Source organism: Silurus aristotelis, assembly GCF_946808225.1.
Source record: "Silurus aristotelis genome assembly, chromosome: 2".
NCBI classification, from domain to species: Eukaryota; Metazoa; Chordata; class Actinopteri; order Siluriformes; family Siluridae; genus Silurus; species Silurus aristotelis.
In genome coordinates this window covers 14,038,544-14,062,675 of record NC_139575.1, presented here as the reverse complement: position 1 = coordinate 14,062,675, position 24,132 = coordinate 14,038,544, and the positions used below count along the sequence as shown (strand labels likewise).

Sequence of the window (24,132 nt, the reverse complement as noted above, 5' to 3'; positions counted from 1 at the left end):
AAGTTTAAGAGCTATATGTGAGAATGATCTACCTTTAGTGGACTTTGCTATTCTGGGAGCTACTAGAAGTCCAGTGTTTTGAGATCTCAGGGAGCATGACGGATTGTAGCGTGTTATAAGACTGGATAGATACATGGGAGCCAAACCATTTAGAGTTTTGTAAGTAAGTAGCAGTAGTTTGTAGTCGATTCGAAACTTAACAGGTAGCCAGTGTAGGCAAGATAAGAATGGGGTTATATGATCATATTTTCTCAACCTTGAGAGAATTCTGGCTGCTGCATTCTGAACAAACTGTAGCTTGTTTATTCATGATAAAAAAGAAGAAGTCATTGGTGCTTTCAAATTTATAGGGAATAATCAGTAAAATTATGGACAAATTATGGGATACCTGTAAATTCCTAATGTCCCAGGCACATACCAAATGTTCTCTATTTTGAGTAAGATTTTCTTCTAAGTCAAATATCATGTTCTGTATATCATATGTATATCATCACTTATGGGTAATCCTGAACCTGATGTTAAATGTTGAACATGTTAAATATCTGTCTTGGTCAATAGCTCCCCCTTATGTTGGCTCAATTAATTTTGAAAAGTTTTACCATGTCGTTTTAGAGATTTATATATATATATAATTTAAAGGACATGTGCAGAGGAGGGACATGGGGTGTATCAGGAAAAAGGAAAAGAGGAAGACTAAGGAAGAGGTTTATGGATGTGGTGAGGGAAGACATGCAGGTAGTTGTCTTGAAAGAGGCAGATGTAGAGGACAGGGGGGGTATGGAGACAGATGATCCGCTGTGGTGATTATGGTGAATTGAGTAACATGATTTTCCATATAATATGTATAATAGTAATGTAATGTGCAAGTTTTTTACAGGTTCGTGATGTAAAAAAAAAGGCTGGAGAGCGCTGGTGTACTGTAAATGGTTGAAATGGAGGTAAAAAGCCGACTTGACTTGACTTGACCTGAGTAGTGCACACTACGCGGAACACTTAGTGGAACACGGCCCTCGTCGGGCGTCTCCAAGGAGACAGTTTGTGCTTGTCTTCACTGCTCCACCCACAGAGCAACACAACTGCTCGACCTGCTGGATCTGATACACTACACTGATACACTACACTGCCGTTTCACATTTAAAAATGAATCATTTCAGCTAAAAATCTCCACCGCTTCCCTAAACATCCAGCAGAGAGCCGGAGCTGAGGAAACACAGCTGGCCAGTAAGTTATCCAGCTCCAAACTTTCCTCCGGTTGCCAGATGCTGCATTTGCACCGTTAACAGTTATTTCTCACCGTTCACTTAAACTTTCCATAATGTTAATAAGACACGTGTATTTAATAAGCCTTTGCTTCGATAATGGGAAAATATCTTTGTTGTACGATTGACAAAATGTAACAGATGTTACCTGTAGCTAAGCAGCGGTGGGTAATACTGCTGTCTTACCGTTACACTCTTAGAAAATGACGTCACATTGAAGTTTGCAGGCAGCCGCCATAATAAAACTGTTATAAAATCGGAAAGCTTCATAATAAATCTTGTGCGAACTGGCAATGAGCACTACATAGGTTTATAGCATTAATTCAATGTAGGCGTTTAAACACTGTCTGAGTTACACTTAACTCCAGTGTGGAAACACTCAATCCTTTATGGTTTTACAGAGACGCATGTTTATATGCAGTAAACTAGGTAATTTAACAGAATGAATATTTACTTTGACTAGACAAAAATATAAACGTACATACTTTACATTTATTTCCATTGAAAAATCCTCCCTTTGCATGAACAGCATTACACACTATTAGCATCTGGACAGGCAGTTTCCCCAAACATACAACTGCAATACTTTACCCATGCCTGTTAAAAAAACTTGCCAGATGTGTTCTTTACTAGTTGTATTTTTCTTTTTGACCTTGCGATCCAGTTCTTCCCAGAGCAGTTTAATAGGATTTAGGTCCAGTAATTGGGCAAGTCACCGCATAAGATAACACTCCAGCCAGTCATTGTCTTGTTGTATGTTGTGAAGTTGGTTCCAGTTAGTCCAGATTCAATTGCATAATGTTGAAGTATGGCATGTTCGCTTTGTTGGTTCAGTATTCCTTTCACACTGAATCAGACTCCAACCTTTTCTTCTCCAAAAAAACCGCTCCTACCTCTATTTTTGACTGTATGAGACAGTCTGCTAAAATCTTCTCTCCTTTTCTTTGTCTTACATAAGTTCCTTTTTTAGAGCTAAAAATGTTGAATTTGCACGCATCTGTCCACAGACAGTTCTTGCAGGCATTTACTGAGTTTTTGGCTTTTAACTTGTTTGCTACATATAAACAAAAGGAACATGCATGGGTCTCATAAACCTCAAGACTCGGTCCCCCCATTTATCCGGTCTTCTTGCACTGCCTTGTGCAACCCTAATGGCTTGGTTAAACTTTTAATTGTTCATTTTTTATACTCTTTTCTGGAACTTATTATGGAACTTACGTACATAATTAAACTTTCTTTCGGCTTCTCCCGTTAGGGGTCGCCACAGCGGATCCTCCGCACGTTTTGATTTGGCACGTTTTTTACGCATAATTAATAATAATAAAAAAAAGTGATTCAATTCTCCTTTTAAAATCTCTTCTTTCTGCCAGTTGCTGATTCCACAGTTCATATTCTGACACAACCGGCTTCTTTCATTTAAAGCCCATGTTTTCAAATATCAGAAGTTGATAACCCTTTTCTGTGTTAATTCTGTGTGAATGTACTGAATGCTTGCCTTAAATCTTGTCAGGGGGAACCATGTTAAAGCAGAATTTGTGAAGTTTTGTGTCTGGAACACCAGACACAAAACCTCACAAACACGTCACAATCCAGTCTCAGATTTACAGTGAATTCCATGTATGCAGTTTTTATCCAAAAAAATACAGCATAGTGTCTTCCCTCAGATTAAACAGAGTGTAAGAGTGTTGAGCCTCTACTTAACATTTAGTTTCTTTTAGTCCAGGTTATCTCTAGAGATATGCTAAATCAAATTCATTTTACAATCCCAAATGCATTGTGCTACCGCCACCTGACTTATCAGCAATATGAATAACTTAATAGACAAAAATAGTATGATAAATTCTTATTCTTATAAATTTGTGTTTATGTAAATGTTTTAAAATGTGAAAGTGTGTTGTTTTTCAGCAAGATTATTGACTATACATGCTGCTTGGTAGGCCTCAGGTCTATACACATTATGGTAAACCTAATTGGTCTATACTATGCTTTCTAAACACTACTGTTTTGTAATGGAAATTTCCATTGTACATATATAAGTAGAATTTAAAAAAGCAATGCTGAAGTGAACCGAAGGAGTGACATTTTGTTGCCGAGAAATTTGAGTCACTGGTTTGGAACAATGCAATAGTGCTTAGGAACTGGTGATTGTTTATATACTGTTCTACTGTTCTACTGTTAGTTATTAATTTTTTATTTTTTTTACAAATGGGCTTAAGGCAGCAAAGGTTTTGAATGAATGTAGCTTGTATCAAAGTAAAATAAATGAATTATGAAATGTATAGGCCTTTGGAATTTATAGGCCTTTGGAATGTATAGGACTGTGGAATGTATAAGCCTTTGCTCCCATATTCATATCAAAAGAAGGCTTTTGTCAGGGGTATACTATTGAAAAAAAGTAACTTTACTGTAGGTCTGCATACTGTGTTTGTGCTTATTTGTTAAAGGACAGCTAATTATCTAATAAACATGATTGAACCGTCACATCACAAAAACAAATCAGTTTACATTGTTGTGGACATGCAGTCCAGCTGTGTACAGTCTGACTAAAACTAAATCCTATCTATGTTTTACATTCCGGTATGTTCAACTACAATTCAGTTCCCCTACTTTCTTTTGTGTGTTTTAGCTCTGGAAGTACACTATTCATCATTCCTCTATCTTTCCAGGTTTGCTTTTGCTTATTGCAATAATTGTTATTACCCTACAATTCAAACATTTTACAACAATGAGCTCTTGGATATGTTTGAAAGATCTGTACATTACATCCTAGAGCAGGGGTGTCAAACTCGAGTGTAATTATATTTGGCCTGTGAGATCATATCAAATGTGTATTAGAGCTGCTCGCCAGTATATAGCGAATACACCGCTAATACTACAAATCCCAGAATGCTTTGTTAGCGCGCGCTTGCGCGTCAGTCGAGACCGCTGAAAAACTCCGCGTAATCAGCGCTGAATTTACCCGGTGATTTACCGACTTAGAAGCCCAGAAATGCAGATTTGAACTGCTCAGTATTTTGTTTGTGGTTGACGTGGAAAGCGCACCAACCAACCTCCAAATGGAGCTGATTGAACTCCAGTGTAGAGACACGCTCAAGTCAAAGTACGACTCTGTGTGTGCTGCACAGTTTCCATGTTTCCTCCCCGACACACTGCTCCAACTCCGTGCCCAAGCTGCTCAAATCCTCTCTATGATCACCAGCACATATCTGTGTGAGAAACTGTTCTCCTTGATGAAGATAAACAAAACACCACTCAACAGTCATCTCACTGATGAACACCTTCACTCTATCCTGAGGATTTCCTAAGCTCAGAGCCTAAACCCCAGACATGATGCACTTGCATATAAGAAGAGACGTATCAGGTATCTGGCTTCAACCAATAAAAGTAAATCAGAGTGTAGCAAACTGAGATTGAATGAATGTTGTCTTTATGCACTTTTTCTACTCAAAGGCATGAACTGTTAATATTTGAAATATTTCTTTTTTTAATTGAAGGAAATTATTGTTATTTTTGGTTGTTTTGTTGTTGGCCTCTGAAAAAAGTTTTACATTAAAAAGGAATTCAAAAGGCTAGATAGAGAGAAAGAGAGAGAGAGAGAGAGAGAGAGAGAGAGAGAGATAATAAGAAATGAATACCTCTGATGTATTATTTCAAATTAAATTTTAATGTGTTTATAATTATAAACTTTGGTTGTTCCAGATTCAATCTCATTTCATCTCATCTTCTCCCGCTTATCCGGGGCCGGGTCGTGGGGGCAGTAGTCTAAGCAGAGATGCCCAGACTTCCCTCTCCCTAGACACTTCTTCCAGCTCTTCCGGGGGGACACCAAAGCGTTCCCAGGCCAGCCGGTAGACATAGTCTCTCCAGCGTGTCCTAGGTCTTCCCCGGGGTCTCCTCCCAGTGAGACGCGCCCGGAACAGCTTCCCGGGAAGGCGTCCAGGAGGCATCCGGAACAGATGCCCGTCCCCATCTCAGCTGACCCCTCTCGATGTGGAGGAGCAGCGGCTCTACTCTGAGCTCCTCCAGAGTGACTGAGCTTCTCACCCTATCTCTAAGGGATCGCCCAGCCACCCTGCGGAGAAAGCTCATTTCGGCCGCCTGTATCCGGGATCTTGTCCTTTCGGTCATGACCCAGAGCTCATGACCATAGGTGAGAGTAGGAACGTAGATTGACCGGTAAATCGAGAGTTTCGCCTTGCGGCTTAGCTCTTTCTTCACCACGACAGACCGGTACATCGACCGCATTACTGCAGAAGCTGCACCGATCAGTCTGTCAAACTCCCGCTCCATCCTTCCCTCACTCAAAACCCCAAGATACTTAAACTCCTATGATTGTCCGATTAACTCGGAGCTATGTTGTTCGGGGCTATATGCCCCTGGTAGGGTCTCCCAAGGCAAACAGGTCCTAGGCGACTAAGAGCGGTTCAAAAAAACCCCTTTGAGACAGAATAGATCAAGGACCGTGACGTCGCCCGGTATGGCGCAGCCGGGGCCTCACCCTGGAGCCAGGCCCGGGGTTGGGGCTCGTATGCGAGCGCCTGGTGGCTGGGCCTTTTCCCACGGGGTCCGGCCGGGCTTAGCCCGAAGGAGCGACGTGGGGCCGCCTTCCCGTGGGCTCACCACCTGCAGGAGGGACCGTAAGGGGCCGGTGCGAAGAGGATTGGGCGGCAGTCGAAGGCGGGGGCCTCAACAACCCGATCCCTGGACACGGAAGCTAGCTCCAGATTCAATTTTTACACAAAACTAAAGTTTGTTTCCATATGAAAAGGTTCAACATTACACATCTGGAGAGACGGAAAACATGCACAATTGCAGTCAATTTTTCAATAAATATTGAGTTTGGCGCGCGACTTCGTCCCAGTTTTTAATTTTGGCCCACTGTGAATTTGAGTTTGACACCCCTGTCTTAGAGCGTCTTATTGGTTCCAAAACTTTTAACAAATCGTTCGTTTTACATTTATTTTTGTAACATATGTGTATTTGTGTCTTTCTGATGTAGAAATGGTTGCTGACTGTTTCGAAAATAATCAGCATTGACACAGCTGTCAGTTGGATCTTTTCTGATCTTTTCTTTATTTTTGTCTCTCTCTTCTTCAGGAGTGCCCAGTCAGCATCATCCCCTCCTTATAACCTCAAACCATGCCGAGCTCCCCAACCTCTCCTTCCTGGAGTTCCTCAATTCCCATACAGCCGTTCCACTTCCGGCTCCGTGTTGAGCTGATTGACTGGCGGCGTATGGCAGCGCTGGACGTGGACCGTGTGGAGAGAGAAACAAACATAAGTGTGCTTCAGGAGTTCATCAGTGCTGTGACTTTCTGCGCTGTGGAGGGCGAGCGGTGTCCTCAGTGCCGCTGTCCAACAGACACAACGCTGTTAAAAGTTCTGCGAATGTCACAGCTCAGCACAGAGTACTTGCTGCACTGCCAGGACTATTTGAGCTCACAGGTGGCAGCGCTGGAGGAGCGGCTGCAGGGGGCATTGTCTCAGGCACTGCGTGAGGAGGAGGAGCGAGCACGACTCGAGAAAGAGCTGCAGGAAGTCAGGCTAGAAAGCCGACGCAGGAAGAAACTCATCGCCACTCAACAGCTCCTTCTGCAGTCTAGTGCCAATAATTACCACAAGGTGAGTTTCTGGAAGGGGAAAAAAGCTATTAGGATATAATTAAAAAAAATTATGGTCAGATTCTCACATTGAGGTTCAAATTTAAACCTAAAAATTATACACAACTGATCACATGAAAACCATATGATAAATAAAACAATTTTTTTAATATTATTACTCCTTTTGTATTTGGTTTAAAAGAAGGCAGTGTAGGTAGGAAACAGCTGATCTCAAGATCGGTCCAATTTATAGTCTGTATTGTAAGAAAAATGGCCACTTATATAATGCCAAACCATCAAATAAAAACAGATCATTGTTGATAAATATTTTTCTATAAAAACTGGGCATGTTTTGTTTACCCAAAAACGTTTTTAGATTAATTAAAATTGTCATGAATAAGTAGAAGTAGACTACGTTTTTTTTTTTTTTTTTTTTATTGATTTAAATTGATTATTTTATAAATTTTTTTACCTTGAGTTGCTGTTCAGGTCAACATCAATTCCCAATGTAATATATAGTGATTGCTAAATTGTTAATCCCTATCAAATTAAATAATAATATATAAAACACATATATAAGGTATATACATTTGAGGCTATGTTGGTTCAGTAAATGCAACAGGAAAATAGGTATATATACTAATATACTTATTACTTATAGTAATAAGTGGTAATAAGTAATGCTCGCTGTTGATCTTTGTCTCATTTCAGTGCCAGTTCTGTGAAAAGTGTTTCGTCAATTATTCTTACTTACAGTCTCATGTACAGCGCAGGCACCCTGAGATCACTGATACAGGTATAAATACATTTTGTGTGTCTAAACCGTGGAAAATAGGTCAGTCAGACAAACATATTTATAAAAAAGTATAGCATTTTTTTATGCAGTATCTCACCACTGAAATATTAAATAGGTTTTATAATATTGTCATTTCTAACTTCAGTCATTATATATTTACTAGAAATTGTGTGTGTGTGTGTGTGTGTGTGTGTGTGTGTGTTTGTGTGTAAGCATCACTGGAAAATAAAATTTTCCCCTGTGTAGAATGAATAGAAAAAGCGTTTGTATTAATCAGAGGTCAAATTGCAAGGCATAGAGCTTTCATTTTCACAAATATTTAAAAAATGTAACTAATCTTAAAGCAAATGCAACATATTTTTAAATGAAGATTGGTATTATTGAGGGAAAACACAATCTAAAACTACATGGCCCTGTGTAAAAAAAAGTGTTTGCCCCTTAAACGTAATAACTGGTTTTGCCACCCCGTTTTGAGGTAATGCCACAGCATCTCAGTAGGATTCAATCAGGACTTTGACTAGGCCACTCCAAAGTCTTCATTTTGTTTTTCTTCAGCCATTCAAAGGTGGACTTGTTGGACCGAATGTTTAGAAATGTTAGGAATAACATTTTAAACTCATTTTTCACTAACAAATTCATAACATTTTTTAAAACACATTATTGTATTAAAGTGACATAATGTCTAGATGAATTCACTAAGGTACCATAGGGGCTGCGGGGGTGCGTTGAAATTTGCAGATTTTTGGAACTTGTGGGGATCTTAGAATGTATGAGTTCCTATGAGTTTCCGTGTGTGTGTGTGTGTGTGTGTGTGTGTGTGTGTGTGTGTGTGTGTGTGTGTGTGTGTGTGTGTATATATATATATATATATATATATATATATATATATATATATATATATATATATATACAGTGAGGAAAATAAGTATTTGAACACCCTGCTATTTTGCAAGTTCTCCCACTTAGAAATCATGGAGGGGTCTGAAATTGTCATCGTAGGTGCATGTCCACTGTGAGAGACATAATCTTAAAAAAAAAATCCAGAAATCACAATGTATGATTTTTTAACTATTTATTTGTATGATACAGCTGCAAATAAGTATTTGAACACCTGAGAAAGTCAATGTTAATATTTGGTACAGTAGCCTTTGTTTGCAATTACAGAGGTCAAACGTTTCCTGTAGTTTTTCACCAGGTTTGCACACACTCCTCCACACAGATCTTCTCTAGATCAGTCAGGTTTCCGGCCTGTCGCTGAGAAACAAGGAGTTTGCGCTCCCTCCAAAGATTCTCTATTGGGTTTAGGTCTGGAGACTGGCTAGGCCACGCCAGAACCTTGATATGCTTCTTACAGAGCCACTCCTTGGTTATCCTGGCTGTGTGCTTCGGGTCATTGTCATGTTGGAAGACCCAGCCTCGACCCATCTTCAATGCTCTAACTGAGGGAAGGAGGTTGTTCCCCAAAATCTCGAAATACATAGCCCCGGTCATCCTCTCCTGAATACAGTGCAGTCGCCCTGTCCCATGTGCAGAAAAACACCCATAAAGCATGATGCTACCACCACCATGCTTCACAGTAGGGATGGTGTTCTTGGGATGGTACTCATCATTCTTCTTCCTCCAAACACGTTTAGTGGAATTATGACCCAAAAGTTCTATTTTGGTCTCATCTGACCACATGACTTTCTTCCATGACTCCTCTGGATCATCCAAATGGTCATTGGCAAACTTAAGACGTGCCTGGACATGTGCTGGTTTAAGCAGGGGAACCTTCCGTGCCATGCATGATTTCAAACCATGACGTCTTAGTGTATTACCAACAGTAACCTTGGAAACGGTGGTCCCAGCTCTTTTCAGGTCATTGACCAGCTCCTCCCGTGTAGTTCTGGGCTGATTTCTCACCTTCCTTAGGATCATTGAGACCCCACGAGGTGAAATCTTGCATGGAGCCCCAGTCCGAGGGCGATTGACAGTCATGTTTAGCTTCTTCCATTTTCTAATGATTGTTCCAACAGTGGACCTTTGTTCACCAAGCTGCTTGGCAATTTCCCCGTAGCCCTTTCCAGCCTTGTGGAGGTGTACAATTTTGTCTCTAGTGTCTTTGGACAGCTCTTTGGTCTTGGTTATGTTAGTAGTTGGATTCTTACTGATTGTATGGGGTGGACAGGTGTCTTTATGCAGCTAACGACCTCTAACAGGTGCATCTAATTTAGGATAATAAATGTAGTGGAGGTGGACATTTTAAAGGCAGACTAACAGGTCTTTGAGGGTCAGAATTCTAGCTGATAGACAGGTGTTCATGTACTTATTTGCAGCTGTATCATACAAATAAATAGTTTAAAAATCAAATATTGTGATTTCTGGATTTTTTTTTTTAGATTATGTCTCTCACAGTGGACATGCACCTACGATGACAATTTCAGACCCCTACATGATTTCTAAGTGGAAGAACTTGCAAAATAGCAGGGTGTTCAAATACTTAGTTTCCTCACTGTATATAATGTATGTATATATAATGTATGTATATAGTTTTTGCATCATTGTATGGTGGATTTTATGTTTGTGGGTCAGAGAGACAAAAGAAGATGCAGGTAGAACAGATGAAGGATGGCTTGGATGAGCTGAAGGAGAAACTAAGACTGACTCAGATTCGACTCGATGCAGACAGAGAGGCGGATGCGTCTCGGAGACAGCAGGTAGGTTTGAGTCAGCCACAGAGAACAGTGCACTTTAAGAAACCTTTTATGATACAATTAAGACCCATTCATAATGAGTGTATTATTATTAAGTCATTATATTGAAAATTCTACATCATAAACAACCCAGACTATGTTTTATATTTAAGATTGTTTAAAGTAGCTACATTTAGCTTTGATGACAGCTTGGCAAACTCATGACTACAGACTTTTTTGGAGGATGCTTTAATTAATCGGCATCGACCGATTGTGTTGCAAATTAGGTCGATTAGGGGTGTATCGGTAGAAGAATGCTGAGGATGGTGCCACCAGGAAGGAGGACAAGAGGAAGGCCAAGGAGGAGGTTTATGGTTGTGGTGAGAAAGACATGCAGGTAGTTGGCTTTTGATAGAGGCAAATATAGAGGACAGGTGGGTATGGAGACGGATGATCTGCTGTGGCAACCCCTAATGGGAGCAGCCGAAAGAAGAAGAAGAAGAAGAAGAAGAAGAAGAAGATTAGGCAGGCGCATCTTATACACCAAACTTTGCATGTATTTTTTGTACTTGCCTGAGAGAACATAACTCTCTCATACCAACAGGTGGCAGTAGTCTGTATTCGGAATCCAAAGAGGGATACGGGAAGAGCTATAACTGTAAATATATAAAGCAAGCAGCGTATATCATGCCGCGATCATGAGTAATGGATTTGTGTAGCTTTTTTCAATCCTGTCTTCTAAGTTGCAAAGACAAGAGCAAGAATTAAACAATCGTGTTCCGTGTTTTTCCACATATTTCATAATTTAACATCCACTGTTCAGATACTGCATCAAGCCTTCATGGTCAAGCCTTCATGGTCGAATTGTGGCAAAGAAACCATTACTTCAGAAGAACAACAACAAGTAGAAGAGACTTCTTTGGGCCAGGAAACACAAGAAATCGACATTTGTTCAGTGAAAAACTGTCCTTTGGTCAGATCAGTCCAAATTTGACATTTTTGGTTCTAACCACCATGTCTAAGGGTGTACAGAGAATGAGCAAACAGCTACTGAATTTCGGGTTCCCATTGTGTAGCATGGAGGAGGAGGTGTGATGGTATGGGGCTACTTTCCTGGTAACTCTGTTAGTGATTTAGTCAAAATTGAGGACACACTTAACCACACTACCACAGCATTTTGTAACAGCATGCCATCCTCTCTGGTTTGCACTTTTTGCGACCATTATTTGTTTTCCAAAAGTACAATAACCCAAACACACCTATAGGTTATGGAATAGCTATTTGTCCAGGAAGGAGTGATGTGGTGCTGCATCAGATGGCCTGGCCTTCACAATGTAAATCCAGTTTGGGATGATTTTGACCAGAGAGTAAAGGAAAAGCAGCCACGAATCATTTAAAACCTCTGGGAACTCCTCAAGAATGTTGGAAAACAATTTCAGGTGATTACCTCATGAGGCTGACTGAGAGAGTGACAAGAGGATACAAACTGTCATCGAAGCAATAGGTGGCTATTTTGAAGAATCGAAAATCCTAATACTACGCTGAACAAAATTTTAAACGCAACACTTTTGTTTTTGCCCCCATTTTTAATGAGCTGAACCCAAAGATCTAAGACTTTTTTATTTGTACACAAAGGCCTATTTCACTCAAATATTGTTCACAAATCTGTCTAAATCTGTGTTAGTGAGCACTTTGCCGAGATAATCCATCCACCTCACAGGTGTGGCATATCAAGATGCTGATTAGACAGCATGATTATTGCACAGGTGTGCTTCAGGCTGACCACAATAAAAGGCCACTCTAAAATGTGCAGTTTTATCACAGTACAATGCCACAGATGTCGCAAGTTTTGAGGAAGCATGCGATTGGCTGACTGCAGGAATGTCCACCAGAGCTGTTGCTCGGAACTGAATGTTTATTTCTCTACCATAAGCCGTCTCCAAAGGCGTTTCAGAGAATTTGGCAGTACATCCAAGAAACTCCACATCCAGCATCTTCACCTTCAAGTTTGTCTGAGACCAGCCACCCAGACTGCTGCTGCAACAATCGGTTTGCATAACCAAAGAATTTCTGCTCAAACTGTCAGAAACCATCTCAGGAAAGCTCATCTGCATGCTAATCGTCCTCATCGGGGTCTCGACCTGACTGCAGTTTGACGTTGTAACCGACTTGAGTGGGCAAATGCTCACATTTGATGGCATCTGGCACTTTAGAGAGGGGTTCTCTTCACGGATGAATCCCGGTTTTCACTGTACAGGGCAAAATGCATGACGCAAATGGTGGTCACACCAGATACTGACTAGTTTTCGGACCCCCCCCGGACCCCCCTAATACAGTAAAACTGCACATTTTAGAGTGGCCTTTTATTGGGGCTAGCCTAAAGCACACCTGTGCAATAATAATGCTGTCTAATCAGGATGTGCCACACCTGTGAGGTGGATGGATTATCTCGGCAAAGGAGAAGTGCTCACTAACACAGATTTAGACAGAATTGTGAACAATATTTGAGAGAAATAAACCTTTTGTGTACATAGAAAAAAGTATTAGATCGTTGAGTTCAGCTCATGAAAAACTGGTGGCAAAACAAAAGTGTCGCGTTTATAATTTCGTTCATTATAGATTTCCTAAATAACGTGTTCTTTCATTGTTTGGATGACTTCGTTATTAATGTACAATGTTGAAAATAATAGAAATAAAGAATAACCACTAAAGGAGATGGTATGTCTGAACTTCTGACTGGTACTGTATAATTTCTTTGTCACCAATCAGGAACTGGAGGAGCAGCAGAGAAGAGTGGCATCAGACCATGAGATAATAGAAAGATGCAAACAGGAGGAAAAGAGTTCATTTCAAGATGAAATTGATGGTCTGAGACAGTTTCTTCACCAGGAGTTTCAGCACATAAAACACAAGAGCACCTCCATAGAGGCTGTAAGTGTGTACCATCCCGGAGCATTTACACATTACAGGCAGTAGATGGAGACACATCCTCAGATGAAAATAATTAGTCAGACTTGTTTATGGTCGGTGCTGTGCCTATAGAACACAACACAAATGTAACACTGGGCCTGGCTCTCTAATGATTTAAGTCGAGTCAGAGCAAGAGTTTTTATCATTAACATTACAGCAAAATATATACTGTATAATGATAAACTATATATAATATAAATATATAGATAGAAGATAGATAGATTGCTGGATAAACACAAATTTGTCATTGCACTGAAGAGTTACTACTAATAATAGCATTGTGCAAAGTAACAAAGTGCAGTTAAATATTGTCTATTAATGTAATGTATATGCATTTTTAATGAGTCAGCAAAAATATAAGGCTATCAGACTTTAGTCCTCGAAAAATAAATAAATAAGTAAACAAACAAACAAATAAATAAATGCATTTATATTATATACACTACCACTAAAAGGTTTTTGAACACCAGGGTTTTTTTTTTCTGTGGAATGCTGTATATAGGCTGCATTACAAGTCCCATATTACAACAGTAAACACTATATACTGTTGTTGTTCGATAATAAAAAATATTAAAGAACAACCACTGACTTACTTTGATTTAGACTTCTGTACAATATCAATATTTGATTAATGATTTATTATTCTTTACATAGCAATTGTTACATTTTTGTTTAATGGATTGCTTTGTGTCATGCTATATGTTGTACAGTATGCTGTTTTTCACGTGTGCAGAAACTGGAAGAGCTGGAAAGCAGAGAGAGAAACATGTCTAATCCTGGAGATGAGGATGAAATTGAGAAAGAACGAAGGAGGATCAGAGAGAGAGAGCTGAAGGAGCAGATGATTCTGATGGTTGGTTTTGCTCTCTTTTTTCCCAAAGATGCTGATTTGACCTACCAGCCAAAAAAAGAAAATCCTACAACAATTGTAGAATATAGTGTATCTTTAGGTATTGTTTATGAGTAATGAAATGAGAGAATGTAACCTTGACCAAAGGTTGATTAAGGAAGTGGCAGCTATCAGTCTGCTGTTCTGAACCAGCTCTCAATTTACCAGACAGTCAGGCATCCCTACTTTCATTAGGAGGGGATCCTGGGGTCGAGTAGGGAATTGTATCTCCCAGTCGGCCTTGAAGTACACGGGGAACTTCCAAGCAGTGCTGGAGAAAGTTACTGGGAGTCTTTTCTTACCATGTGGCCACTGTGACCCTGAGGTTTTTTTTTTGTGTGTGTGTTGTTTTTTGTCAGCATGATAAGATCAAATGATCATGTCTACTATTTTCTATGTCATTTAGAAGAATAAATGGAGGAAGAAAATTAAAGAGCTGCAGAACAGACACCAGCAGGAGAAAAAGGAGGTGAGAGTGTACATGATTTGTGAAATTACCAGCAATTATGAGAACATTAGGCAAGTGTTATCACAACACTGTCTTTCAGACACTGAGGGTCTATTATCATTGGGACTGTGTGCCATATTTGCACTCTGTGTATGTGTGTAATAGCTGGAAAGTGAAAATGTCAGGCTGCAGAAGGCCTTGCCTGTGGAGGAAAGCACTAGTTCTAGTGTGCACTTGCTGAAGCAGCAGGTTCTCTCTCTCTCTTCTCAGCTCAGACAGAGAGACACACTCATCTACTCTCAGAAAAAGAAGGTAGGGAGTCTTCTTATAAGCAAAGATCTAGTTAAAGTCCTGCCCGACAATATTATCCTATTTATTTTGTGATTTTTATGTAAAATTCATCAAAATATAAATTCCATTAAAACTGTTTTTTATTCTTCATTACAGCTAAAGAAGCTGATGTCCAGATCGTTGTCAGGTATGTTATCTTGTCCAGTTTACAACACATTCTTTTCTTATCATGTAAAATTGTTTTGTTCATGGCAGGACAGGAACAGGGTAATAAATGCTATCAGGATGAATTATTCATGATTTGTAAAGAAAATATCACAGTATCTGCCTAAATACTACATTGCATACTAAAAAAAACTCCCTGTTTTGTAGAGCCTCTTCCAAAAATGGCTGCTCAGAACTCTCCAGACGAAGACGTAGATGACGAAAAGGAAGACAGTATGATTTAGCAAAATGTTCACCCTGTTCATTAACCACATACAGTAACTGACACTTAATAGTAAAAACAATCACTGGCAGGTACTGAAATTTTTCTTTGCATTCATCTTATGGTAGTTAAGGAATTATTGGCAGCCCGAGTGGAACCTTTGAGAGGAACCAGAGTGCGAAAGAATTTCAAATCTATTGTGAAGAAGGAACTTCAGAAGAGGCTGGAGAATATGGGAATAAGAAAGGTAGATGTTAATAAATTATTCATAAATGTAACTATAATCAAGTATCATTAATTGATATAAAACAGTTGGAGTGAGGAGCACAAACTTCTGCGACCAGTATAATTCACGTTACACCAGTTTCCAGTCATTTAGAGTAAATAACAGCAGCATTTGGCACAAGACTGCAACACACCTTAAATAGGATGCCAATTCATTGCAGGGTACAAATACCTTCGCACACACTTATGGGCAATGCTCCTTTTTTGCATTATGTGTCTCCTATTATTCAGTTAGAACAACATAATGGTGGATTCAGACCTTTGGACCTTAAAGTATATGCATAATAACTATGTAACATTAAGTAATAAAATGTATATAATTAAAAAAATACCTGATAGGATTTCAGCAGGTCATTTTTTATAAAAGTGAAGTGGCATTGCATCAGTACTTTAATACACTGTAAAAAAAAATTCACATTGTCTAATTATGATATATAAAGTGTTTCTAGCTCACTCAGTGTCATTGTTTTGCTGTTTATTGCTCTTAATATATTGTACTAAAGCCTTGATATTACATTTATTGCTGTGTTGTTCAGGGCACTAAGGGAATCTCTACACAGACCCTGAGGAGTCTAATCTATGAGCGAGGACAGACATTTCAGAGTCAGCCACACTTACATGTTTTGAGGAACAACTTTGAGGTCCAGCTAAATCAAAGAGTGAGGGAGATGCAGAAGAACAAGGGAAGGTCTTCACCTAAGACGAAAGGGCTACGTAAGAAAACACGTGTATAATCGCACAATAGAAGAACAAAAACTCTTAATTATATGCATGCACACAAATACACAAATTTTTTTAAGGTATCTGAGAAACTAGTCAGTCATTACAGAAATGTGTGTTATTTCTTTAATATGTGTAGGTTATATTTGTCTACATTTTTACTCACTGTTTAGTTCAACCTAAAGTCATAAAGAACCACAGTATGGCATAATAATTTTAATTGCTAACACTTTGAATGGTTTTGCTTTTTGGTTTTTCTTCAGCGAGAAAAATGCTTCGTAGTCCAGTCATGGAGCACAGCCCTAGACACAAACAGTTCAGCCTCAAAAACTCCGCACAGAAACGCCAGATTCATCAGCCCCCTACAGCTGCACCACGCTCCAAAGCTCCTTTAATCACACCAATTCTACCAGCACAGCAAAAGAAGAGCAGGTGCGTCTCTGCATTCTCTCTCACACACACACACACACACACACACACACACACACACACACACACACACACACGAAACAAAAAAAAATGAAAGTGAACTCTTTTGTAAGTCTGTTATTGCTTAAGCACAATGAAACCTTCACTTTACTTCACTGTAATATTTAGTTTGTTTTGTGGAAATCTGTTACTGTAAAGATGTAGCAGGGCTCAGCAGGTTCTAAGATCTTGTGCATACATCACACTAAACAGCATGCTACAATTCTTTCAAGGCCAGTCCTTATGTCCTCCAGTTGCTGTATAGTTTCATTACAAAAATCCCGATTGTCTGGGTCATATGCATGCACTGTGTTATTCACATAAAAGCTTCTTCACTCTTAAAAAAAAATCAGATGAAAAGAAAAACGAGTAAGAGAATGTGGAGGGGAAAAAGATGTTACAGTATATATTTTTAAGGATTAAAATTCAAAACTGTAAGATGAATATTTGGCATAGCAAGTTTGTAGATTAAAAGATAAGTTTAAAACCTGCTTAAAAATAGAAGAAAGACAGTGACCCTGGCCACAATCAAATATTCAAGCAGTTACGAATATGAATGGAGGAAAGAAAAAAAAAGGCACAATTTTAATTGCAAATATTTCACATTTTTCAAAAGATTGTTTACAAAAGTTTCTGGGCCTTCATCTTTCTTTTTAAATACTTTCACAGTTTATTATTGTTACTTTATAAAGAACCAAATATAAAAAAATATATATAGGAAGGTTTCATACAGTGTCTGCCAAAAGTTGCAGAAACACCTAGTCTTTTATTGTTTATGAGACACATGCATGTTCCTTTTGTTTATATGCAACAAACTTGGAAAAAGGTAAAAGACAAAACATAAGAATTCGTTTTGAGATTGTTTTGTGGACAAATCAGTTCAAATTACACATTTTGAGGCTCTGACAGAAGAACTTATGTAAGACAGAGAACAAGAGATGTTGGCAGGCTCCCTCACACCCACAGTCAAACATGGAGGATTGAAGCTTAATGTTTTGAGGTTGTTTTAAAGCAACGAAGGTTGGAGACAGAAAGAAATATCCATCTAGTAAAGAACAACTTTGACAAAAAGCTTTACAAGAGGTATGGAAGAGTATTTCAGCTAAATGTTTCAAAGAACTAACCATCCAGATACCAAAAGTGTGTAAAACTGTTGTTCACACTGAGGGAACATTATAACTTTCAAATTCAGTACTATTTATTATTTTATGCATTCTTTTATTTCTCAGCTGTACTTTATGTAATTTACTGTTTATGTCTAACCTGCAAAGTGAAAAAGGTGCCATTAACTGGTAGACATAAACACTTCTGCTTCATCTTCCTATTTCGGCTGCTCCCATTAGGTGTCGCCACAGCGGATCATTCGTCTCCATCGTCCTCTACTTCTGCCTCTTTCTTCCCTCACACCAATAAACCTCTTCCATGGCCTTTCTCTTTTCCTCCTTCCTGGTGGCTCCATTGTCTGCATTCTCCGACCAATATATCCCATGTCTCTCCTCTGCACATGTCCAAACCATCTCAATCTCGCCTCTCCCACCTGGTCCCCAAAACATCCTACATGCACTGTTTCTCTAATAAAGTCATTTCTAACCCTGTCCATCCTCGTCACTCTCAACGAAAACCTCAACATCTTCAGCTCTGCTACCTCCAGCTCCATCCGCAAACATCATAGTCCGGGGAGACTCCTGTCTGATCTCGTCCGTCAACATGTCCATCACCACTGCAAACAGGAAAGGGCTCAGAGCCGATCCTTGATGCACTCCAACCTCCACCTTGAACTGCTTCACTGCTTTCACACTGTCCTCATACATGTCCTGCACCACCCTCACATACTTCCCTGACACAACTGACTTCCTCATACAATACCACAACTCCTCTCTTGGCACCCTGTCGTACACTTTCCCTAAATCCACAAACACACACAATGCAGCTCCTTCTGAACCTCTCTATACTTCTCTATCAACATTCTCAAAGCAAATATTGGGTCCTTAGTGCTCTTTCTGTGCATGAAACTATACTGTTGCTCACAGATGGCAACCTCTTCTCTCAGCCTGGCTTCCACTACTCTTTCCCATAACTTCATGGTGTGACTGATCAACTTTATTCTCCTGTAGTTACTGCAAGTCTGCACATCTCCCTTAATCTTAAAAATTGGTACCAGTGAACTCCACTGCCATCTTTCCTAAACATCTTCTCACTTCCTCCTTACTAATCCTATCCACTTCCTGCTTCACTATCTCCACATTATCCAACCTTCTCTCTCTCTCTCTCTCTCTCTCTCTCTCTCTCTCTCTCTCTCTCTCTCTCTCTCTCTCTCTCTCTTTCTCTCTCTCTCTCTCTCTCTCTCTCTCTCTCTCTCTCTCTCTCTCTCTCTCTCTCTCTCTCTCTCTCTCTCATTTTCCTCATTCATCAGCTGCTCAAAATACTCCCTCCATCTTCTCAACACACTCTCCTCACTAGTCAACACATTTCCCTCTCCATCCTTTATTGCTCTAACTTGCAGTACATCCTTCCCAGCTTGGTCTCTCTGCCTGGCCAATCGGTACAAATCCTTTTCTTCTTCATTAGTGTCCAACTTCTCATACAGCTCCTCATATGCCTTTTCCTTTGCTTTCACCACATCCCTCTTCACCTGCTGCTGCATCTCCTTGTACTCCTGCCTACTTTTCTCATCTCTCTGTCGATCCCAATTCTGTTTCACCAACCTCTTTCTCCTTACGCTTTCCTGCATTTTCTCATTCCACCACCACGTTTTTTTTTGTCCTCCTTTCTATTTCCAGATGTCACACCAAGTACCTTCCTAGCTGTCTCCCTAGTAGTTGCCAAATCATTCAGCACCCCTTCACCACCACCAAACCCCTGTCTGACCTCTTCCCTGAATCTCACACTATAGTCTTCATCCTTCAGTTTCCACCATACTATTCTTTTCTTTAGTTCTCACTCTCCTCCTCTTCTTCTTTGCCTCCAAAACCATCCTACAGACCCACATTCGATGCTGTCTAGCTACACTGTCCCCTGCCAACACCTTACAGTTTCCAATCTCCTTCAGATTGCACCTCCTTCATAGAACATAACCCACCTGTGTGCACCTTCCTCCACTCTTATACGTCACCCTATGATCCTACTTCTTTTTAAAATAAGTGTTTACCACTGCCATTTCCATCCTTTTAGCAAAATCTACCACCATCTGCCCTTTCACATTCCTCTCCTTAAGCCCATACCTACCCATCACCTCCTCATCACTTCTGTTCCCTTCACCAACATGCCCATTAAAGTCTGCCTCAATCACTAATCTTTCATTCCTAGATACACCATCTACCACTTCATCTAATTCACTCCAGAATTTTTCCTTCTCCTCCATCTCACAATCCACTTGTGGAGCATAAGCATCAGTGACATTTATCATCATCCCTTAAACTTCCAGCTTCACGTTCATCACCCAATCAGAAACTCTCTTCACCTCCACTACACTCTTACTGTACTCTTCCTTCAGAATCACCCCTACACCATTTCTCTTTCCATCCACACCATGATAAAACAGTTTAAACCCACCTCCAATGTTCCTGGCCTTACTCTCTTTCCACTTGGTCTTCTGAACACACAACATATCTATCTTACTCTTCTCCATTATATCAGTTCCCTCTCTCCCTTTACCAGTCATAGTACGAACATTTAAAGTACCCACTCTAACCCCCACTCCTTTTCCTGCTGTCTCTGTAGACATCTTCCTCCTCTCCTTCTCCTTTTTCGGCCATCAGTAGCCCAATTTCCACCGGTACCCTGTTGGCTAACGATACATGTGGTGGTCGTTGGTAACCCCGGCCTCGACCGATCCGGTATGAAATTCTGATTCGTGATCTGCATATTTGATTTGGCACATGTTTTTTGCTGGATGCCCTTCCTAACGCAACCCTCCCCATTTATCTGAGTCTGGGACCGGCACTTAAAGTGCACTGGCTTGTGCAACCCTAATAGCTGGGTTGGTAGACATAAACACTAATAAATCTAATTGCTGCTATCTAGTGTTAATGTTATTAAAGACACAATTTTTTCCTGTTTTGTATCGTATAAAACCTTTTTTTTCTTGCATGTCACCTTTTTTGAATCACTTTTTCAATTTTTTCCTCTTTATTTGACCATCATTTCCCCAAAACTCACTTCGCATTTATTAGAGTTTTTCACAAGTTGTGGAGCCTTTAGATCCGACCAGGCCTAGGTGAATATTTCCTCACCTTATCAGCAAGTGCTGATGTGTTATTAATTTATGTTTTCCCTCTCTCAGTACTCCACCCTTCAGCTCAGAAGAGGAGGAGGATGATGAGTCAGGCGAGGACAGTGCCTACATCACTAGCTCCCGGGACAGACCGTCCACCTCTATCCACCTCACACCAACAAAGGAACAGCAGAAAGCCGGACATGATCTCAACTGGTCAGACAGCGATGACTCAGATGAATCAGACACACAAAAACCAAAGCAGGCTTTTAGTAAACATGGTGAGAGAACGAGAGATATATCATTATCTGAGTGTTGTTAGTACAGGTTCTGTCAGTTTTATCAGACTCTCTTACTCATAAGGTTCTGAAAGCTTGTTTTGAACATGAGCTACATTTCCTGCAAGTGTCAAGCTGATCTGCATTCTCTGTTCTCTTTGGTTTCAGGTTCAGTTGTACAAACACTGACTAAGAGTTTAGAAAAGCAGCTGAGCAGCAGCATCACAAACCCTGTAGGAGGAATACGAGTCCTGCCTCCAGCCTCCCAGCCCTCACCAAGACCCTCCTTCATCAAACAACAGGCAGTACAGAAAACAAAAACTAACACCACCAAAGAAATTTATCATTTTTGTGAACATCAATAATTAAACATTTTAAGAAAATTTTAAATAAAATGCCTGCTTGGTTAAATAATATATAAAATAATATTTCATAATATTTTATAAAAAATTTAATATATGGAAATGAAATAGAATAAATCCAATTCATGCAAAAGAAATTTTTATTATATTTGGCGGTTCCCGGGTGGTCTAGTGGTTAGGCTGCGGCGCTCTCAACGCTGTGGCCCGGGTTCGATCCCCGGTCAGGGAACCAACCCCAGCCATTAGGGTTGCACAAGCCTTAGTGCAGGTCCCAAGCCCGGATAAATGGGGAGGGTTTCATTAGGAAGGGCATCCAGCGTAAAAACGTGCCAAATCAAACATGCGGATGATCCGCAGTGGCGACTTTTTTATAATATTTATTAAATTAAGTAATCAATTAAAGTGTCACAAACTATTTATTTTGATATGATTGAATAAAATATAATACAATAAAAGAATTAATATTTTACATGTTATGAAATGAACAGTCTAGAATTTTTTATGGTAGAATGGTTTATTTTTATGGTTTGTTTTAACAGAGAGAAACAGAATATCAAAAAAATCCATAAAAAAAACTTTACTCACAAAAGCAGCAAGGGAGCAAATAAATAACATGCTGTGTCCATTTTTTTGCAGGTGTCCGAAGAAGAGAGTGATTTGGACTTGTCTTCCATTGAGGAGCTCACTGCTCCACCAACAGCTGGGCACAGGAGCTCAGATGTGGGTGTGACCTCAGGCACTAGTGTATGGAGCTCGGCTGCCAGCAGAGCAGGAGCGTGGTGAAGTGCTTACTCTTAAATGAAATCTGCAGTTAGTATTGTCATATAATGTCTTAAAACCATCACTTACCTCCTTTTATTAGCACTTTCATACACGTTATACTGTTCAACATGGAAATGTGACTTAGATTATAATTTAATTATATCTTAGTTCAATTAAATTAAAAGCGCCATTTTATTTCGCTCTGTTTCTATTGCAATCAAATAATAAGAAAAATATTCCTTGATTTAATCTTAAAAGAGCTATGTCTGTCCGCAGAATAAAAAAGTATAAAGGAGCTAAATGCAAGTAAATATTTAACTAATAATAATAATAATAATTTTTATTAATAAATAATAACAATCTAATTACAATTATTTGTAATTAATGTTTTATTAATTATAATAATTATCATCATTATAAGAACTATATTTAGATCTTTTAGTGTTTCTAATTCGGCTGTTTGCATGCACACACTATATGGACAATTGCATTTATACAGTAACACCCCCCACTCTTCTGGTAGGATGTCTCACTAGATTTTGGAGTGTTTTTATTGTGGAGTTTTGCACTCTTTCAGCCACAAAAGATTGAGTAAAGTCAGCTACTGGTGTTCTGTAGGGTGAGGAGGCCTGGTGTGCATTTACCAATCCTGTTCATCCTAAAGGTGTTCAGTGGGGTTGAGATCAGAGCTCTGTAGCAGGCTACTCACTTTAACCCATGTAAACCCATGTATTTTTCTGAAGCTGGGTTGCTACCACATCCAAAGATATTCTATATAATTGTGTGCTTCTAATGTTTGTAGTTACAGTTAGAGAATGTGTTTGCTGAAATCAAGGTGAGTATGTAAATTCTGTTATAACCCTAATGTTTTTTAATGTATAAAATCTTAATCTTAAGGCTAAAAAGAATAATTTAATACAGGAGACATTACCTGCAAATACAAATGAAGGGTATAGACAGTTAAAACTGAAAAGCTAAACCTGAAGTTTTTGTTCATTTAAGCAGTATTACACTTATAAGCTGATGTAGTGAATATCAGCACGGCTATGAATTGGGTATAGGCATAGGGCTGCAGGTTATCACAACCATGTTTATATTCACTACAGCACAATTGTAAGGCAGATATTGCTTTGAAAAATTATGTTTTTTTAACTGTTACTTCTGATACACTACCGCAAAATATTTTGTTTTGTTTTGCTCTGTTATTCCCAAAATATCCACAGTTGGATAGTGCTTTCCGAAATTTCTGAGAATCCTAAAAACAATGTATTGATGCTAGAATAGAGGTGATTTGTTCCATGCTTTTAGGGGGTGTTATTAGACTTTTTGCTGCATTTTAAAATCTGTTGACATTTTAATATAATCCAGTAATTGTACAATAATATACAAAAATAATATATAAAAAAACAGGGTTGGAATGTTGTGTCTGACAAAACATTAGTGTGTGAATGTGTTGTGTGGTGTGAGCTATTTCTGTAATCAGGGATTTTAGGTTTTTATTTTTTTTTATCTTGATCTATGAAGTCAACTAGACTACAGTATTTTCCGGACTATAAGCCGCTACTTTTTTTTCCATGCTTTGAACCCCGCGGTTTAAACAACGAAGTGGCTAATTTATGGATTTTTCCTGGGTTTTTCCCAGTTTCACAAGAGTCCAAGCCAAAAAACTGAGCCCCATAACATTAGACCAAT

The 24,132-nt window shown here is 39.3% G+C and overlaps 1 protein-coding gene across 4 annotated transcripts; it reads left to right on the top strand.

The window, feature by feature from the left end:
• The first annotated feature begins 704 nt into the window (after positions 1-704).
• On the top strand, positions 705-23,672 carry dzip1l (DAZ interacting zinc finger protein 1-like). 4 transcript variants are annotated; one of them, XM_083569167.1, is made up of 16 exons: positions 705-735; positions 6,357-6,881; positions 7,571-7,655; positions 10,227-10,351; positions 13,097-13,258; positions 14,031-14,150; positions 14,593-14,655; positions 14,800-14,946; positions 15,082-15,112; positions 15,298-15,363; positions 15,481-15,599; positions 16,174-16,351; positions 16,621-16,789; positions 21,108-21,319; positions 21,485-21,621; positions 22,315-23,672. In XM_083569167.1, the coding sequence occupies exons 2-16, from the start codon at positions 6,399-6,401 to the stop codon at positions 22,459-22,461; spliced, it is 2,244 nt and encodes a 747-aa protein (XP_083425293.1). In that variant the 5' UTR covers positions 705-735; positions 6,357-6,398; the 3' UTR covers positions 22,462-23,672. The 4 variants fall into 4 exon arrangements, with proteins under 4 accessions (XP_083425293.1, XP_083425295.1, XP_083425294.1 ...); XM_083569169.1 differs by lacking the exon at positions 705-735 and adding an exon at positions 767-1,221 and having other exon boundaries at positions 14,905-14,946; XM_083569168.1 differs by lacking the exon at positions 705-735 and adding an exon at positions 767-1,221 and having other exon boundaries at positions 21,485-21,618.
• The last annotated feature ends 460 nt before the right edge of the window (positions 23,673-24,132 follow it).

Coding starts and splice junctions, on each gene's coding strand:
- dzip1l (XM_083569167.1), top strand. CDS start 6,399: ATGCCGAGCTCCCCAACCTCTCCTTCCTGGAGTTCCTCAATTCCCATA. Junction 10,352..13,096: donor ATGCGTCTCGGAGACAGCAG/GTAGGTTTGAGT, acceptor GTCACCAATCAG/GAACTGGAGGAGCAGCAGAG. Junction 16,352..16,620: donor ACCTAAGACGAAAGGGCTAC/GTAAGAAAACAC, acceptor GTTTTTCTTCAG/CGAGAAAAATGCTTCGTAGT.